Source organism: Oncorhynchus nerka, linkage group LG13 (genome assembly GCF_034236695.1).
Source record: "Oncorhynchus nerka isolate Pitt River linkage group LG13, Oner_Uvic_2.0, whole genome shotgun sequence".
In the NCBI taxonomy this organism is placed as follows: domain Eukaryota; kingdom Metazoa; phylum Chordata; class Actinopteri; order Salmoniformes; family Salmonidae; genus Oncorhynchus; species Oncorhynchus nerka.
In genome coordinates this window covers 63,577,017-63,593,413 of record NC_088408.1, presented here as the reverse complement: position 1 = coordinate 63,593,413, position 16,397 = coordinate 63,577,017, and the positions used below count along the sequence as shown (strand labels likewise).

The following is a 16,397-nucleotide window of genomic DNA, read 5'->3' as shown; positions in this document are numbered from 1 at the left end:
CATGAATGACATTGCAGTGTAGAAGCCTGCCACTTCCCGATGATGTCACACACAGAGGTGTTCCTTCCTCTCCAGCTGTGGAATCCCTCCAGACAGGGATGGAACACAACACTTGTGTTCTGCCACATCTCCTCTGAGTTGGCCAGAGCAGGGGCTGGTCCGCATTTAGCTGTAAAAAAACATGGTAGAAGTCATATCAATTGAATTATACAAAAGAGATCCTGTGACGATTACCTTAAAATATTAGATCACAATATACAATATATACAAATACTAGTTTTCATTATTTTGTTGTAACATAATCAGGATCATGATTAAACATGAATTTACAACATGGACGCACACTCTCAATACAACCAATTACCCAATACAACATTACCCCCTTCTGGTACAGAGTACTAGGTGCTGAATGTCTCTCTTCCATTGGTAGGGGCAAACATGACAAACAACACAGCATCAATTTGAATGTGAGCACTTTAACACAATATAATGGGTTCACGGTTATATTGTTAATATAACTTTGCATATTATTGAAACAATTCCCCACTACCCTGATGGTGTACAAGTTGAGAGACTATTTCCACCCTCCTGGTATAATCGATCCTTACATACATACTCAATAACTCTCCCCAGGCCAGTTGTATTGACCCACAACATGTTAGTACGGGGAAGGTTTAGTGGAGCCCCATAGTTTACCTTTGCTCATTGAAATCAATTTGTTTTTGGTAGCCCTTTCCTACAGTCAAATGACCAAATTGCCTTATGGGTTGGCAGCAAAAGGAAATATGAATTATTACGTGGATTGTAATTAATAGACCTTCTATAGGGGTTGAAATTTCAAAATGGAAATGACCCATTTTAGCAATTTTGCATTTGAATATACTGTACGTTTAAATACATGTCTTTCAATACATTCATTCATGAAGTTCTATATCCTCCCAACGTGTATTCTCTCCAACTCGTGGTGTGATATCCTTCAACACATCGGTAATAAACCACACTACCAATCAACGATGTCCGGTTCCATAGCATCTTAGCATGGGATATAAACACTGGCTCCCCACAGTCAATCTCTAGAACTTAACCAGTTAAATTAAGCTAACAGTAATTGAAAATGTCATCTACGTAATCACCAAAAGTAATACTTTATCATGAAAGGGCCATAAACAATAACTAGTAATGTTGCATGCTCCAATAAAGGTTCAAATCTCACTTTTCTGGTAAAAATAGTTATAAATTGCTGAGGTGTAGTCACTTTTGAGGACACAAGCTCAAGTACACAGGACAAAGATGATACAAATGTGAAAATATGAATAGCTGTATGAATAAGGCTTGAAATGACTTGTATGCTTTCTAAATATAGTATATTCAAAGTAAAAAATGACTAACTATAAGATTCCTTATAACTGTAAAATACATATTTGTATATTTTCTAAAGGTCTTTCTTGATCAAAACGTCTGCCCCCATCGCTGTGAATGTCTCGCAGAGCTCTAGCTTTTGGCTTTCTGAACTTGTAAGGAACTCAACATTTCATCTCCTAATAATCTTTTCTGTCTTGTCACGCCCTGATCTGTTTCACCTGTCTTTGTGCTTGTCTCCACCCCCCTTCAGTTGTCGCCCATCTTCCCCAGTGTATTTATACATGTGTTCTCTGTTTGTCTGTTGCGGTTCATCTGGTCTTGTCAGGTCTTACCAGCATGTTTTCCCATTTCTCTGCTTTCTGTATCCCCGGTTCTGACCATTCAGTCTGCCCTGACCATGAACCTGCCTGCCATTCTGTACCTATCTGACTCTGCCCCGTTTACCAACCTCCTCTACATATCCTTTTATCCGCATCTTTATTTATTTCCATTTTGCAGACCCCACGGTGCTGAGCGGATTTGATAACCAGACTTGAGAGATGGGTATCAGAGTTAGCTGAGGTCATAATGAAATCCAACCACCGCTCTGTCTCAATGGTGATGTTGGCAATGGTGGTTTGTCATCATCAGCATTTTTGACATATTCAGTTTAACTGTATTGTGTGTAACAGTGATAACACCAACTACAACTGAAATGATAACTTAAAACACAAAATATAAATATCCATTAACAAAATTGTTATAGCTTATTAGACACATTTCCACTTCCTGAACACATACTACTTAAATAAAAAACATACAGCCTTTTCTTAGTAAAACGCAAAAGTAAAAATGAAATAAATACAGTAGTCTTTCCACCATATAGTCAGACACATTCTATTCACAGGCTTGTACACAGCACAGAGGTTGTAGTAGCATTTTAGCAGTGCAGTAGATGCTAATATGGAGGATTATGTACTCCACACTTTGGGAGACATATAAAACACATTAGGAAATTCCACAGTTATGATGTGTACGCCAATAAGAGATACTATATATGGCATAACATAACATAACATTATGAATTAAAGAAGTTTAAAACTAGGTAAATAAGCAGTCCAATGTATAAATGATTAACATAGATATGGGAGTGACATGAACAATTGGTGATATACAATGAATTTAAGTAAAGGAATCTTCAAAGTGTAGGCAGGCCTACTTGTTTATACAGCCTACCTTTTCCTGAATCCACTTTATCCACAGTGTTTGTGAGACCCATCATAACTTCAACCCACACTAGATGCTCTGTCACATGTATTTAAGGAAAACCCTGTCCCCTGATGCTAAAAAAACAAGGTGTGAAATGGAGTAAAACTGGCTCACCATCGCAACAATAGGGTCAACACAGTGAGAACACCCATTCACCATTAAGCTGTATTTCCAGTTGCTTTTTGGGGAGCGAGTTAGTCTAGTATACAGTGGTGTAGGAGGGGGAGATAAGTCTACCATGCTGCTATCATCACCCAGCCCACCAGGACTCAGAGGGGGTCTCCCTCTATCACTCTCCCATTGAGCCCATGTCACACTGTGCCTGCTGGAGAGGCCTGATTAAGCACCAGCCTGTCCCTAAAACCAGCAAACAAACACTCCACTAGGGTCTCTCCACATATACTGTACAGAGGAGGATGCAATGTATGGTAACACAACATTGTAACTAAATAGGCATAGAATGCATAGAGCAGGCATGGGCCTCTACTTCAGATGACTTTTCTCAAGACATTTGACTGCAATATTTAGGAATGCAAAAAAATTGAAGTTTATTGAATGTACAGTAAACAAAGGACACATATTAGTACATAAAGTACAAGTATTAAAAGTGTATCTAAAGTGAAGAAGAGCAAGCAGAACATAAATGGAAATCAACACATGATCACTCAAAGGCTTTCTGTAAAGAACCTATTATTCAGATCACAGTGTTTGATTCAAGAAGCATTCAAAGTGGTCCTAAGTAGCTAAGAGAAATGCTGATGATTTCACTATGCACCTTTATTTCGTATTACCCAACACTATAAATAAGAATGCAAAATCGATGCAAATACTGTGCAGTGACATGACATGACAAATAACCATGATTTTAACATCACCACACTCATTTTGTGCAGAGTAGTGGGCAGCTTTTGAAGACAATAGGGGTTGATTGATAGAAAATGTATACAAAATTACAAAAACTAAAAATTACTACAGTATGTGCTCTGCCTCTGATAGTGTGAATGGATGAAATGGTCATAAAAAGGAACAGATAGAATGATCATAGAATGGAACAGAAGCAACAGGGCTGCTTTTTAGTATGTGTGTCTGCTTGTGCAGTGGGTTCCGGGGCCACACTCTCCTCTTTACACTCAGAGTAAGTGTCAGTAGAGATGGACAGCCGTCTGCCACAGACCAGGTCTGCAGCATTACCATCCATGATGGACATGTTAGTGACAGTCTTCTCTCTTAGGGACATGTCACCGTCATCATCATCATCAATGAGGACAAACTCCTTATTAATGTGTACCTCCATTACACAGAGTAGGCTGTGTGTCTCCCCCGACTCATCAATGGTGTGTGCATCCACAAAGGTCATAGTTGAAGTCTCTGTTAGAGTCTTGTGTGTGTCTGTTGAGTTGTCCTCAGGCCCAGAGCAGGGCTGGCTGCTGGAGGCATTACAAATCAACATTACGTTACAGACCTTTGGAGCATTCTGATCCTGTAGGTCGTTCTGTCCCCTGCCGTCGGTGACTACGTACGATGGAGAGGGCACCTTTCCTCCACCATCTCTGCTGGTGACCTGGAATAGTCTTTGGACATCACCAGGGTATACCTCATACACCACCTTCACCTTCTGGCCGTCACCATAAACAGTCAAACTGCTTCCATCAAGCTTCCTTTCGCCCTCCACCACTGGAGAGGAGAGGTGGATGGCGCTGTTCTCGCTTTTCCTTTGTTTCTTCATGCACTGCTCTGAGGTGCGCTGCACTGAAAGAGAAAAGGGAATTATCAGCACCCCCCTTTTGTCATAACATAACTTAGACATCTCTATTTCACTTGAGCTAAAAGAGCTCCAGGCTTCCCAGTTTTAACGTTGTAATAGTTGTCCTCAGAGACCATGCTTAGCGATTATGTGAACACCTGTGAAAGACAATAAAACTCTTATTCAATTACTTTTTTTCCTGATTTATCCAGTGTGGACTGGTTAAAACCTTTAAATTAGTTTAGCACACAATACCGTATCCATTCAGGAGCGTGTGAAATAGTCATTATGATAACAAACTGATTGGTACAAAGAGGGAACATGCTTCCATTTAGTATAGGTCTTTAAAGATAAATGAATGAAGTGAGAACTTTAAAAAAGGCAAAAATAACTGAAATTCCCATAGGATCTAAACCCTTTCAGGAGAGGACAGTGTGGAGATTCTCCTTTTAAGTGAGTGAGTAACTGAGGGACAGTTGCTAAAAGTAGCAGCTCCATAAGACACTACCTTGCCACACACACACAATAAGCAGTTGTTAGTAAGAACATGTTTCGGTAAAGCATCTATTCAGGATATGAATTTGTTAGTCTAACAATTTATTAATAGATGTTATTGAAATTGTAATTGTAATAGGATGATGCAAACATTGCTCCTTCTACCATTGGCCCCTAAAAGTCTTACATAATCTAAATTGAGGGAGAATGGTACTAGCCACTGGGAAATTCAACTTATTTCCCATGTTGGTTCAACTCATTTAATTGAAAATTGGAAACAATGTTGATTCAACCAGTGTGTTCCCAGTGGGCAGGGCATGATGGGACATTAAACCACACTATCATCCAACCAGACATAGACAAGCTTTTAGTCATCAGCAGGGCTCTGCCATTCCAGACACACTAACAGGAATGCATTCCATAGTTTAAAGGATTGGCCCTGTTACACATGACTGAGTTCTAAGCATTACAGAATAGGGACTCCATGAATTAATAATACAACATTTGAAAAGGCTTAGTGGTGGAGGGAAAATGGATCAATAATGAAAATCTGATTTGAAATTACACAATTATTGCATTATATTGTAAGGGGGTATGCTGTGACATTGCACATACAGTACAGTAGTTTAACAATAGGCTCTGCTATCCACAGAAGAGAGCATTAAGCAGGGATGAAAGTAAAGCGGTATGCTCCGTTATGGCGTCCCGGTAAAATAAATAGTGGGGGTACGCCATACTGGTAAAACGTGAGCCTATCACAATTAATACAACATGCCCAGAAAACTATAGGCGATTACACCATTATTTAACATTACTGTATGTCAGCCGCATGATAAATGTGACAATTTACTGGAAACCGGATGGTATAAGCTCCAAATTGCTTTGTGGTTTGAGGAGAACACTTGCATTTTGTCAAGGTGCAGAGGCAGAAACATTCGCGGACAATGCGGAGATGAGTGGCGGAGACCGAGGCGCGCGTTAACAACAGTGGATGCATCAATTAAGGCTACAAATGTAGGCCTAATGACAATCGCAAAATGCCATTACACTACACGTAGCTGTTTTGTAACTGATGTCCCTTTCCATTCATCAAATTGCGGATGCACAGTGCACTGTTGGGGTTTGGATACTGAAATTATTTTGTGAGTGAACGAACGTGCGCGGGTAGTCTACAGAACCGCCTTTGTGACTGTTTGACAATCTGATGAAAACATCATGACTGGTTGTTTATGCCACATCAAAAGGCATAGGCGCCGTGTCCATACTGCTAGGGGAAGCTAAATAAAATGAATTGTCAAAAGTATATAGTCTAATTGGCTTACTCCTGTCTTTACATAAATAAATACAAATCATAAAAAATAGCCTACTACACCAGCAAGCATGATTTGGCCACAGAGGATTATTAGCTTTTTTTTTTTAAATGGTTTAAATGGCATAACCTGAAGTCGGAAGGGCCCGCAATTTGGGAAGCGCGCGCTCCAGATACCAACTACATGATTGTTAAATTACAATATTCAGTGAAAAGCAGAGAGACCCAGCCAGGCATATCGCAATATTTAAAAATACAATCGTGGAAAAACTGTTTGGAAAGTAATTGGCTATTGTTGTAAAGAGATGACAATGAAAATACTCCAATAAGTATTTTAGTTAGCCTATCAAAATGTGTAACTTAATTGAGCGAACAGTGGACTATCTTGTTGGCACCAGCGGAGAACATCAGCCATATCCTCCGTGAGAGGCTACCATGTCATTTTTGTAGTATAAAAAAACTGCGTGTGCCACTTGTGTCCCATACCTGTAAGAAAGTAAATGTATACTAAACAAAAATATAAACTTGACATAGAACAATTTCATTGATTTTACTGAGTTACAGTTCGAATGAGGAAATCAGTCAACTGAAATAAATGTATTAGTGCCTAATCTATGGTTATCACATAACTGTGAATATAGATATATGCAACTGTTGGTCACAGACACCTTTAAAAAATCCGCCTCACAATGGGCCTCAGGATCTGGTCAAGGTATTTTTGTGCTTCAAATTGCCATCGATAAAATGCAATCGTGATCATTGTCTGTAGCTTATGCCTGTCCATACCATAACCCCACCGACACTATAGGGCACTCAGTTCATAACGTTGACGTCAGCAAACTGCTCCCCCACATGACACCATACATGTGGTCTGCAGTTGTGAGGCTAGTTGGAGGTACTGCCAAATTCTCTAAAAAGATATTGGAGACGGCTTAATTTAGAGAAATTAACATTAAATTATCTGGCAACAGCACTGGTGGACATTCCTGTAGTTAGCATGATAATTGCAGCTCCCTCAAAATTTGTGACATCTGTGTGGCATTGTGTTGTGTGCCAAAACTGCACATTTTAGAGTGCCTTTTGCTGTCCCCATTACAAGTTGCACCTTTGTAATGATATATGCTGTTTGATCAGCTTCTTGAAATGCCATACCTGTCAGGTGGATAGATTGTCTTGGCAAATGAGAAACACTCACCAAAAGGGCTGTAAACAAATTTGTGCACACATTTTGAGAGAAATACACTTTTTGTGCGTATGGAACATTTCTGGGATCTTTTATTTCAGCTCATGAAACATGGGACCAACACTTTACATGTTGCGTTTATATTTGTGTTCAGTGTACTTTCACACCGGTATGGTACATCTGACTGTGAAGACAAATGTGGAAGGAAAATGGGGTCCCAATAATTTCCCAGTGAACACCCATTTGGCATCAGTATGCTTTTTGGCTTGCATTTCAGGTCAGAAACAGTTGCACAAAGTCTGATTGTGTATAACGAAATCAAAGCTAATTTGCTTGGTTTCACAATCATGGAATTGAAACACATTTTCATTTTTGGACTTACTTTGATTAAAATAGTGGATAGTCATGTTCAGATGTCCTTGAATAGTTCTAGAATCCAGCCACCTGTCTCTGCATGATGATACATGAAGTGCAAATGCTGCTTTGTGGTCACTGTGTGGGGAATAAGAAAATTGGGAATTTGGTGTATTTTCATCGCAACAAAAAACACAAGTATGATTCATTCAAAGCTTTGCTACACAGCCTAATAAGCTGTAGTAAGACCAAACATGCCATTATGTTACCTACAATCAAGCTATAGGTACAGTATGATTTACTGTTTCCTCAATCCCATTCAACAACAATCACTGAGCAATGTTTCCAGAATGTACAAGAGCTGCAGTCAAAGTGATTATAATTTTATTTTACCAAAAGTTGTGCAGTCCTCCATTGAGCAGTAAACCTCCTTCCAGCTTCTTCTTCAAGATGTCAGGGGGTTTATGTAAATCACGTCACATCACATGTAGGACATATTGTCAGGATTTGATCAGTGGGCAGTCAGACAGTAAATATTGTCAGGCGCGGTTCAGTTTTCCAGTGATATGAAGGTCTACAAACAGAGATGCCTTTGTTCTCAACACCCCCCCCTCCTCCTCTCCTTCCCTCATCTCATGCACTCAGAAAATACATATACTCTCTGTGCAAGGATAGGCAGTCATGGGATGCTCCACTGATTACACTCACACGACTACCACATGCAGTAAGGCGGAAGAGATCTGAGCTACTGATCACATCATTTAAAGATGGTATTTACAACTCTACAACAGCAGAATTACATCTCTATGGGCGTGCAGACAATAGAATGGTTTTACGCCACCTAATCCGCTCACAATAAAGATGATTTCTTTACCACATTAGCTGAAACTGCAATTAATTGTATTTATATCTATTGAACATTTACATACAATCCAGAATCTAATCTCCACTCAGAAAAGATGCTTGAGTAGAGACACTGACATGAAACATTAGTATAGTTTAATTAATGGATCTCTACAAAGCATTTCCACGATACAATACTGTTTGATGTTCCTCTACATATCTACCCTGTCCACACCTCAGGGATAACATGTTAGGAACAGTCTCCCCCTCTAAGAAACATCACACTAGTGCAGGGAAGCATGACAATTCCTTCTCCTTCGTCCCCTATAAACAAATGTTTTACAATGAATAATACAAGAGGAAATACTTTCACATACATGAAGGCAATGGACAAGGATATCAAATATTCTAAAGTCTCCATTCCCTGTAGCCTATGCCGCTTCTGTGAACATAGCAGCATTGGAGTTGTAGAGGAGGACACAGAAAATGCGTTTACACCTCAGTTATTGTTTGATGCAAATATTTATTCTACAGGGTAGCAGTATTTGGGGTACTTTGGATCGAAGATGCATTTGTGTAAAAAAAACCTGCTGGACCATAAAGCCGGTCGGTCCCTGGGATTGGGCTGGCCAACACGATTCGGTTTGCTTGGAAGGAAAAGGAGTTTGAGCCTTTAGGACGGGAATCCTTTGGAAGGATAATATTGATGGGGATTCTAAAGCTGACGGTGAAGGACGTGTTTTGTTTCCAAGGCAACTCGTTGGAGGGAGCATACGACGTTGCACTATATACAGAGGAAAAACACGATGATATCCTGAGAAGGGCAAGAGCAGTGGGAGGTGAGAGGCCGATGTGCCACTACGAAATAACAAGCCTGGCGAAGAATAACTTTAGGGTTGTAACTGTAAACATTTACAACCCTTACGTTAAGGACGAAGAGGTGAGGGCTTTTCTGGGGAGATACATGGATAACGTCTCCTCAGCAAGGCACCTCAAAGACTCCCTTGGGTTTTGGAATGGGAGGAGAGGCTTCCAGGCCCTCCTCAGAGAGGACCCAAGGGGACATGGTGGCTACCTCCATCCTCCTGCTATGTTCTCCCTAGGGGCTGACAGGGGGATGTTGTATTATGCACGTCAGCCCCCATTTTGCAGACGCTGTATGGCCCATGGTCACATATTCGCCTCATGCAGTGCAAGAAAATGCAGATTTTGTGCATCTGAGGATCACGAGGCGAGGGATTGTGACAAGCCTAAGACGTGCCATGGGTGTGGCTCGTCAGCACACCTGTGGAGGGGGTGCCCGGCCCGTCAGAGGTCATATGCGTCTGCGGCTGGGGGGGGGAGCAGGAGCGGGGGATGGGGGAAGAAGAGGAGGGGAAGGAAGCACGCCTCATGACCAGAGATCAGGTCCAGAGGGGAAGGCCACAAGGAAGGAGGAGGAGCCAGAAGCGGCGGATGGAAGAGAGAAGGAAACGGAAGGCACGGGAGTAGGAGAACCAGAAAAGCGGCGGAAGAAGGCAACCGAGTGGAGGAGCATGAGAGAGAAGAAAGCGAGGGAGGAGTGGTGGAGAAGGAGACGGTGGAAGAGAAAGTGGACTGGGGGAAAGTGCCATGGTGGAAGAGATGAGGGTATGGTGGAGGAGCTGGCGGGGGGAGGGTGGTATCTCTTCACTGCCGCCATCACCAAAGAAGAGTATGAAGAGGAGGGGGCGATTGGCCGACAGTGAGGGGGAAGGGATGGCCAAGAGAGTGATGGGGGCGGGAGAAACCTCTGGGTTGCTGCTGGTTTCCCCAGGCCCTCAACTTCTGTTGGGTGGGGACACACATAACAAGACTCAGGACTGGGTACAAGAGGAGGTGGGGAGTTTTTTGTTTGGGGACTCAGCCTCCCCAATTTTTTTTCCAAACCAGCTGCAACACTGGGGAGGGGGAGGATTGTGGGGGTAGACCCAGGGTGCAGGGCACTCCAGAGCCAAACACTATTTCTGCATCCTGGGAGGGTGTGATGGAGGAAGAGGGGGGATGTCGGGATTACGGATGGTGTTCTCACCGGTAGATATGGAGCAGGGAGCATCGGGTGAGTCTCCTGTTTTATGTTTTTTTCTGTCTGGGTTTAGAATTTGAGTGTATTACATGTATTTATTTTTCATGGAGTCTAATTTTACTTTTGTTAGTTTAAATGTAAGGGGTTTAAGGGATTTTGTTAAGAGGAGGGCGGTTTTAGTTATTTGGAGGGTGTGGGGTTTGATTTTTGTTTTTTACAGGAGGTTCACCTGAGGGATGGAGGGGATGTTATTAGGTTTAAGAGGGAGTGGGACAAGGGGGAGTCGGTTTGGGGTGTTGGGGGTGCACTCATCGGGGGTAGGGTTTTGTGTGGGCACAGGGAGGTAAAAGTGGAGGATTCTTTTGTGGTAATGCAGGGGAGGGTTATAGGGGTGGATGTCACGATAAGGGATTGTAAATTTAGATTAGTGGTGGTGTATGGGCCACAGGTGGTGGCAGACAGAAGGGAGATGGTGGACTGTCTGACGCCCTGTGTGTCACAAATAGGAAATTAGTGATAGGGGGATTTTAATACAGATTTAGGAAGAGGGGGGGATAGCAGTGCGGGCGCCATTGCCAGGCTAATGGCTTGCCATGGTCTGGTAGATGGTGGTCTGCACACTACTCCGAAAATGGATGGTCCTACATGGCGTAACTCCAGGGGGGTTGAGCGGAGGCTCAACTATATTTTTGTACCCAGGTCTTTGAGTAAGTTGTCTGGGCGGCTGTTGCCTGTTTTCTTTTCGGATCACGACGGGGTGCTCCTGCAGGTGGGGTCGCCAGTCTGCCTCTTTGGTAGAGGGTACTGGAAGCTAGATCGGGATGTGCTGGAGGAGCAGGCTTTTGTTGACGGGTTTTATGGTTTCTTTTGGAGGCTTGAGGGCCTCCGGTCCATGTGCGAGGGGGTGTTAGAGTGGTGGGAATTAGTTAAGGTGAGGATTAGGGCTTTTATAATAGGGTATTGCAAGAGGAAAAAAAGGGAGGAGAGGAGGGAGGTGGATTGTATCCAGAGGTTAATTGAACTCGAATACGAGGCAGGCAACCTCGGCGGGTCGTTTGACTGGGAGAGATCCGCAACCCTAAAGGCGCAGCTCAGGGAGTTGCAGGAGCGGAAGGCTCGAGCTTTCCTTGAGCGAGCGCATAGTGGCTTTCTAGAACATAATGAGACTTGTTCTGCTATGTTCTTTAAGTTGGTTAGGGCAAGACAGAGTAGGAAGGTTATGCATGGTGTTAGGGAAGAAAAATGGTAGTATAGTTAAAGAACCAGAGGATATGGTCAGGGTGACAACTGATCATTTCCAAGGTTTATTTAAGGAAAGGGAAATAGATGTAGAGCAGGGAAATGTGTTTTTAGAACACTTGTCCAGGCGGTTGCCGGAGGACATTAGAGAAGTGATGGAGGCCCAGATCTCACTAGAAGAGGTTGAGAGCGCTCTTAGGAGGATGGGAAAAGGGAAGGTGCCTGGGATAGATGGGCTGCCGGCTGAGTTTTATCTCAAGTTTTGGGGTATACTTGGACCAGTGGTCCTCGAAGTCTTGAAGGCCATCCTTGAGACGGGGTCCCGGGGATCAATGGCTGTTGGTGTGCTGTCACTTTTATATAAGAAGGGGGAAGTAACAGACCTTGGCAACTGGCGGCCGTTGACCATGCTGTGTGTAGATTACAAGCTACTTGCAAAGGTTTTAGCAGACCGGTTGCGCACAGCCCTTCCCTACGTCGTTCATGAGGATCAGACGTGCGGGGTAGAGGGCCGCTCTATTAGATGGAACCTACAGTTAATCAGGGACTCCATCGCTTGGGTTGAAGATAGAGGTCTGCCTTTAATGGTAGCAGCGCTAGATCAGGTGAAAGCCTTCGATCGCGTGAATAGATCCTTTTTATTCAGAGTGTTAGGTCGATTAGGATTTGGGGAGAAGTTTATAGGATGGATTCGTACATTATATGTCGGAGCGGGGTGCCGAGTTAGTGTAAATAGTCACTTGGGTGATGTTTTGACCTCTCGTCTGGGGTCAGGCAGGGGTGCCCACTCTCGGCTCTCCTCTTCGTTCTGTACATGGAGCCTCTGGGGGCTGCCATTAGGGCAGACACAGGGGTGGAAGGTTTGCTGATCCCTGGAAGTGGTGGGCTGCGTGTTAAGATGACGCAGTACGCCGACGACACTTCCTTGCTGTTGTGCAAGGACTCATGCCTGACAAGGTCCCTTGCCATCTTTGGGGATTTCACCCGAGCGTCGGGAGCAGTTCTGAACCATGCAAAGTCTTCAGTCAAGTTTTTCGGAAGATGGCGCGGTAGAACGGATGTGCCTGGGGGGTTATCTCTCTGTGAGGAGGCCCTGAGGATTCTCGGGGTCCATTTTGAGACCTCCGGCTCAGCGACGCTAAACTGGAACATGCGTATCGCAGTGGTACAGAGGAAGCTAGCAATGTGGAAAGCTAGGTATTTGTATTTTATGGGCAAAGTCCTGGTCCTAAAGGTGGATGTGTTGCCGTCTCTTTTGTATTTGGCATACATCTACCCATTGCCGGCTTGTCTGAGGAGGCCTCTAGTGAGGCTTGTGTTTCAGTTTATGTGGAGTGGCAGGTGCGAGTGGGTCGCCAGGGCACGCATGATCTGTCCCATCGGGAGGGAGGTAGGGGGTACCACATTTCCCCCTCAAGCTGGACTCAATTTTTGTTTCCTTCTTGTTAACGGAGCTTGCTCAGCCAGTGATACACCCGTCCGGTTACCTCCTGCGGGTGTTTTTCTCGTATCAGGCGAGAAGCATAATGGTGTGGTCTAACACGGGTCCTCGGGCGGAACAGCTGCCGTGGCACTTTGGTCATGCGGCCAAGTGGCTGCGTGCGCACCCTGAGGTTGAAGTTGCCCGAGTAGGTTTAGATCACAGGCACCTGTACGAGGAGGTCAGAAAGGCAGGGAGTCCGGCGCCTGTAGTGGGCATCTCGGAAGTGGTCTGGGAGGGAGTGCAGGCGCGGGGTCTGGATAACAGGCTCAAGGACCTGAATTGGTTGAGCCTTCATAAGTGTTTGCCGGTACGTTCCATCTTGTACCGGTATAATTTGGTGCAATCCCCACCTGTCCAAGATCCTCTTGTGCGCCATGTCTTTTGGGACTGTGCCTTTGCCGGAGTAGTATGGGCTAGGGCACGGGTGTTGTTAGGTTTGGTAAAGGGGGATTTTGTATTGACGTGGGCCAGGTTAGAGAGGGGTGTAGGGAGAGCGAGAGGGACGGATAGGGACAGGTTTCTGCTCTGGCTTCTCATGAGTCTCTTTAAACGGGGGCTGTGGGAAGCAAGGCAGAACATGGTGAAGACAGGGAAAGATTGGGGGGTGGAAGGGATAGTGAGGAGGGTGGAAGGAGATTTGAGGGGGAGGATGAAGAGGGAGGAGAGGAAGTGGGGGCAGCATGCTGCTCGGGAGAGGTGGAAGGGGGGTTTAGGGCTGGGTGTCATTTAGATTTGTAAGAGGATAGATTAGGGACGGGGAGATAGGGAGAGGTATTTTGTAGGGTAACGGGGAGGGAAGATGCTCCCCTGAGGTTTTGTTTGTGATTTATGTTTTAGTTTAATTAGTTTATTTAAAATACCATTATTTGTGTATGTATGTAAATTATGAGTTGTAAAGAATGAATGGTATTGAAGATAATAAACTATTTTTATAAAAAATTTAAAAAAACAGATAGGCTCAGTCACTTTGGTTTTTCTTTTTTCCTTGTTTTGGAAGAGAAGAGAACGAGCGCCATTCTCCTTGATGAGATGGTGCTAAATACATCAACGCGGTCGGTCCCAGGGATTGGGCTGGCCAACACGATTCGGTTTGCTTGGAAGGAAAAGGACTTGGAGCCTTTAAGACGGGAAACTTTTGGAAGGATAATATTGATGGGGATTCTAAAGCTGACGGTGAAGGACGTGTTTTGTTTCCAAGGCAACTCGTTGGAGGGAGCATACGACGTGGCACTATATACAGAGGAGAAACACGATGATATCCTGAGAAGGGCAAGAGCAGTGGGAGGTGAGAGGCCGATGAGCCACTATGAAATAACAAGCCTGGCGAAGAACAACTTTAGGGTTGTAACTGTCAACATTTACAACCCATACATTAAGGACGAAGAGGTGAGGGCCTTTTTGGGGAGATACATGGATAACGTCTCCTCAGCAAGGCACCTCAAAGACTCCCTTGGGTTTTGGAATGGGAGGAGAGGCTTCCAGGCCCTCCTCAGAGAGGACCCAAAGGGACATGGTGGCTACCTCCATCCTCCTGCTATGTTCTCCCTAGGGGCTGACAGGGGGATGTTGTATTATGCACGTCAGCCCCCATTTTGCAGGCGCTGTATGGCCTACGGACACATATTCGCCTCGTGCAGCACAAGAAAATGCAGATTTTGTGGATCTAAGGAACACGAGGCGAGGGATTGTGACAAGCCTAAGACGTGCCACGGGTGTGGCTCGTCAGCACACCTGTGGCGGGGCTGCCCGGCTCGTCAGAGGTCATATGCGTCTGCGGCTGGGGGAGCAGGAGCGGGGGATGGGGAAGAAGAGGAGGGAAGGAAGCACACCTCATGACCAGAGTACAGGTCCAGAGGGGAAGGCCGCAAGGAAGGAGGAGGAGCAAGAAGCGGCGGATGGAAGAGAGAAGGAAACGGAAGGCACGGGAGTAGGAGAAACAGGAAAAGCGGCGGAAGAAGGCAACCGAGTGGAGGAGCATGAGAGAGAAGAAAGCGAGGGAGGAGTGTTGGAGAAGGAGACGGTGGAAGAGCAAGTGGACTGGGGGAAAGTGCCCTGGTGGAAGAGATGAGGGGTATGGTGGAGGAGCTGGCGGGGGTGGTATCTCTCCACTGCCGCCATCACCAAAGAAGAGAATGAAGAGGAGGGTGCGATTGGCCGACAGTGAGAGGGAAGGGATGGCCAAGAGAGTGATGGGGGTGGGAGAAACCTCTGGGTTGCTGCTGGTTTCCCCAGGCCCTCAACTTCTGTTGGGTGGGGACACACCTAACAAGACTCAGGACTGGGTACAGGAGGAGGTGGGGAGTTTTTTGTTTGGGGACTCAGCCTCCCTGATTTTTTTCCAATCCAGCTGCAGCACTGGGGAGGGGGAGGATTGTGGGGGTAGACCCAGGGTGCAGGGCACCCCGGAGCCAAACACTAATCCTGCATCCTGGGTTGGTGAGATGGAGGAAGAGGGGGGGATGTCGGGAGTACGGATGGTGTTATCACCGGTAGATATGGAGCGGGGGAGCATCGGGTGAGTCTCCTGTTTTTGTTTTTTTCTGTCTGGGTTTAGAATTTGAGTGTATTACATGTTTTTATTTTATTCTTTCATGGGGTCTAATTTGACTTTTGTTATTTTAAATGTAAGGGGTTTAAGGGATTGTGTTAAGAGGAGGGCGGTTTTTAGTTATTTGGAGGGTGTGGGGTTTGATTTTTGTTTTTTACAGGAGGTTCACCTGAGGGATGGAGGGGATGTTAATAGGTTTAAGAGGGAGTGGGACAAGGGGGAGTCGGTTTGGGGTATTGGGGGGGTGCACTCATCGGGGGTAGGGATTTTGTGTGGGCACAGGGAGGTAAAAGTGGAGGATTCTTTTGTGGTAATGCAGGGGAGGGTTATAGGGGTGGATGTCACGATAAGGGATTGTAAATTTAGATTAGTGGTGGTGTATGGGCCACAGGTGGTGGCAGACAGGAGGGAGATGGTGGGCTGTCTGACGCCCCTGTGTGTCACAAATAGGAAATTAGTGATAGGGGGGATTTTAATACAGATTTAGGAATGGGGGGGATAGCAGTGCAGGCGCCATTGCCGGGCTAATGGCTTGCCATGGTCTG

General features: G+C 44.9%; 1 protein-coding gene across 1 annotated transcript; it reads right to left on the bottom strand.

The window, feature by feature from the left end:
- Positions 1 to 3,142: 3,142 nt before the first annotated feature.
- si:ch211-12e13.12 (uncharacterized) lies at positions 3,143 to 8,255 on the bottom strand. The gene is made up of 3 exons (XM_029678876.2): positions 8,089 to 8,255; positions 7,724 to 7,833; positions 3,143 to 4,359 (listed from the first exon to the last, which is right to left on the bottom strand). The coding sequence occupies exons 2-3, from the start codon at positions 7,746 to 7,748 to the stop codon at positions 3,650 to 3,652; spliced, it is 735 nt and encodes a 244-aa protein (XP_029534736.1). The 5' UTR covers positions 7,749 to 7,833; positions 8,089 to 8,255; the 3' UTR covers positions 3,143 to 3,649.
- Between the last annotated feature and the right edge of the window lie 8,142 nt (positions 8,256 to 16,397).

Bases quoted from the DNA above. Each gene is read 5' to 3' on its own strand.
- si:ch211-12e13.12 (XM_029678876.2), bottom strand. From the start codon at position 7,748: ATGACTATCCACTATTTTAATCAAA. The intron at 4,360-7,723 runs GTAAGTCCAAAA...TTTCTCTTTCAG, and splicing joins TATCCACTATTTTAATCAAA to TGCAGCGCACCTCAGAGCAG.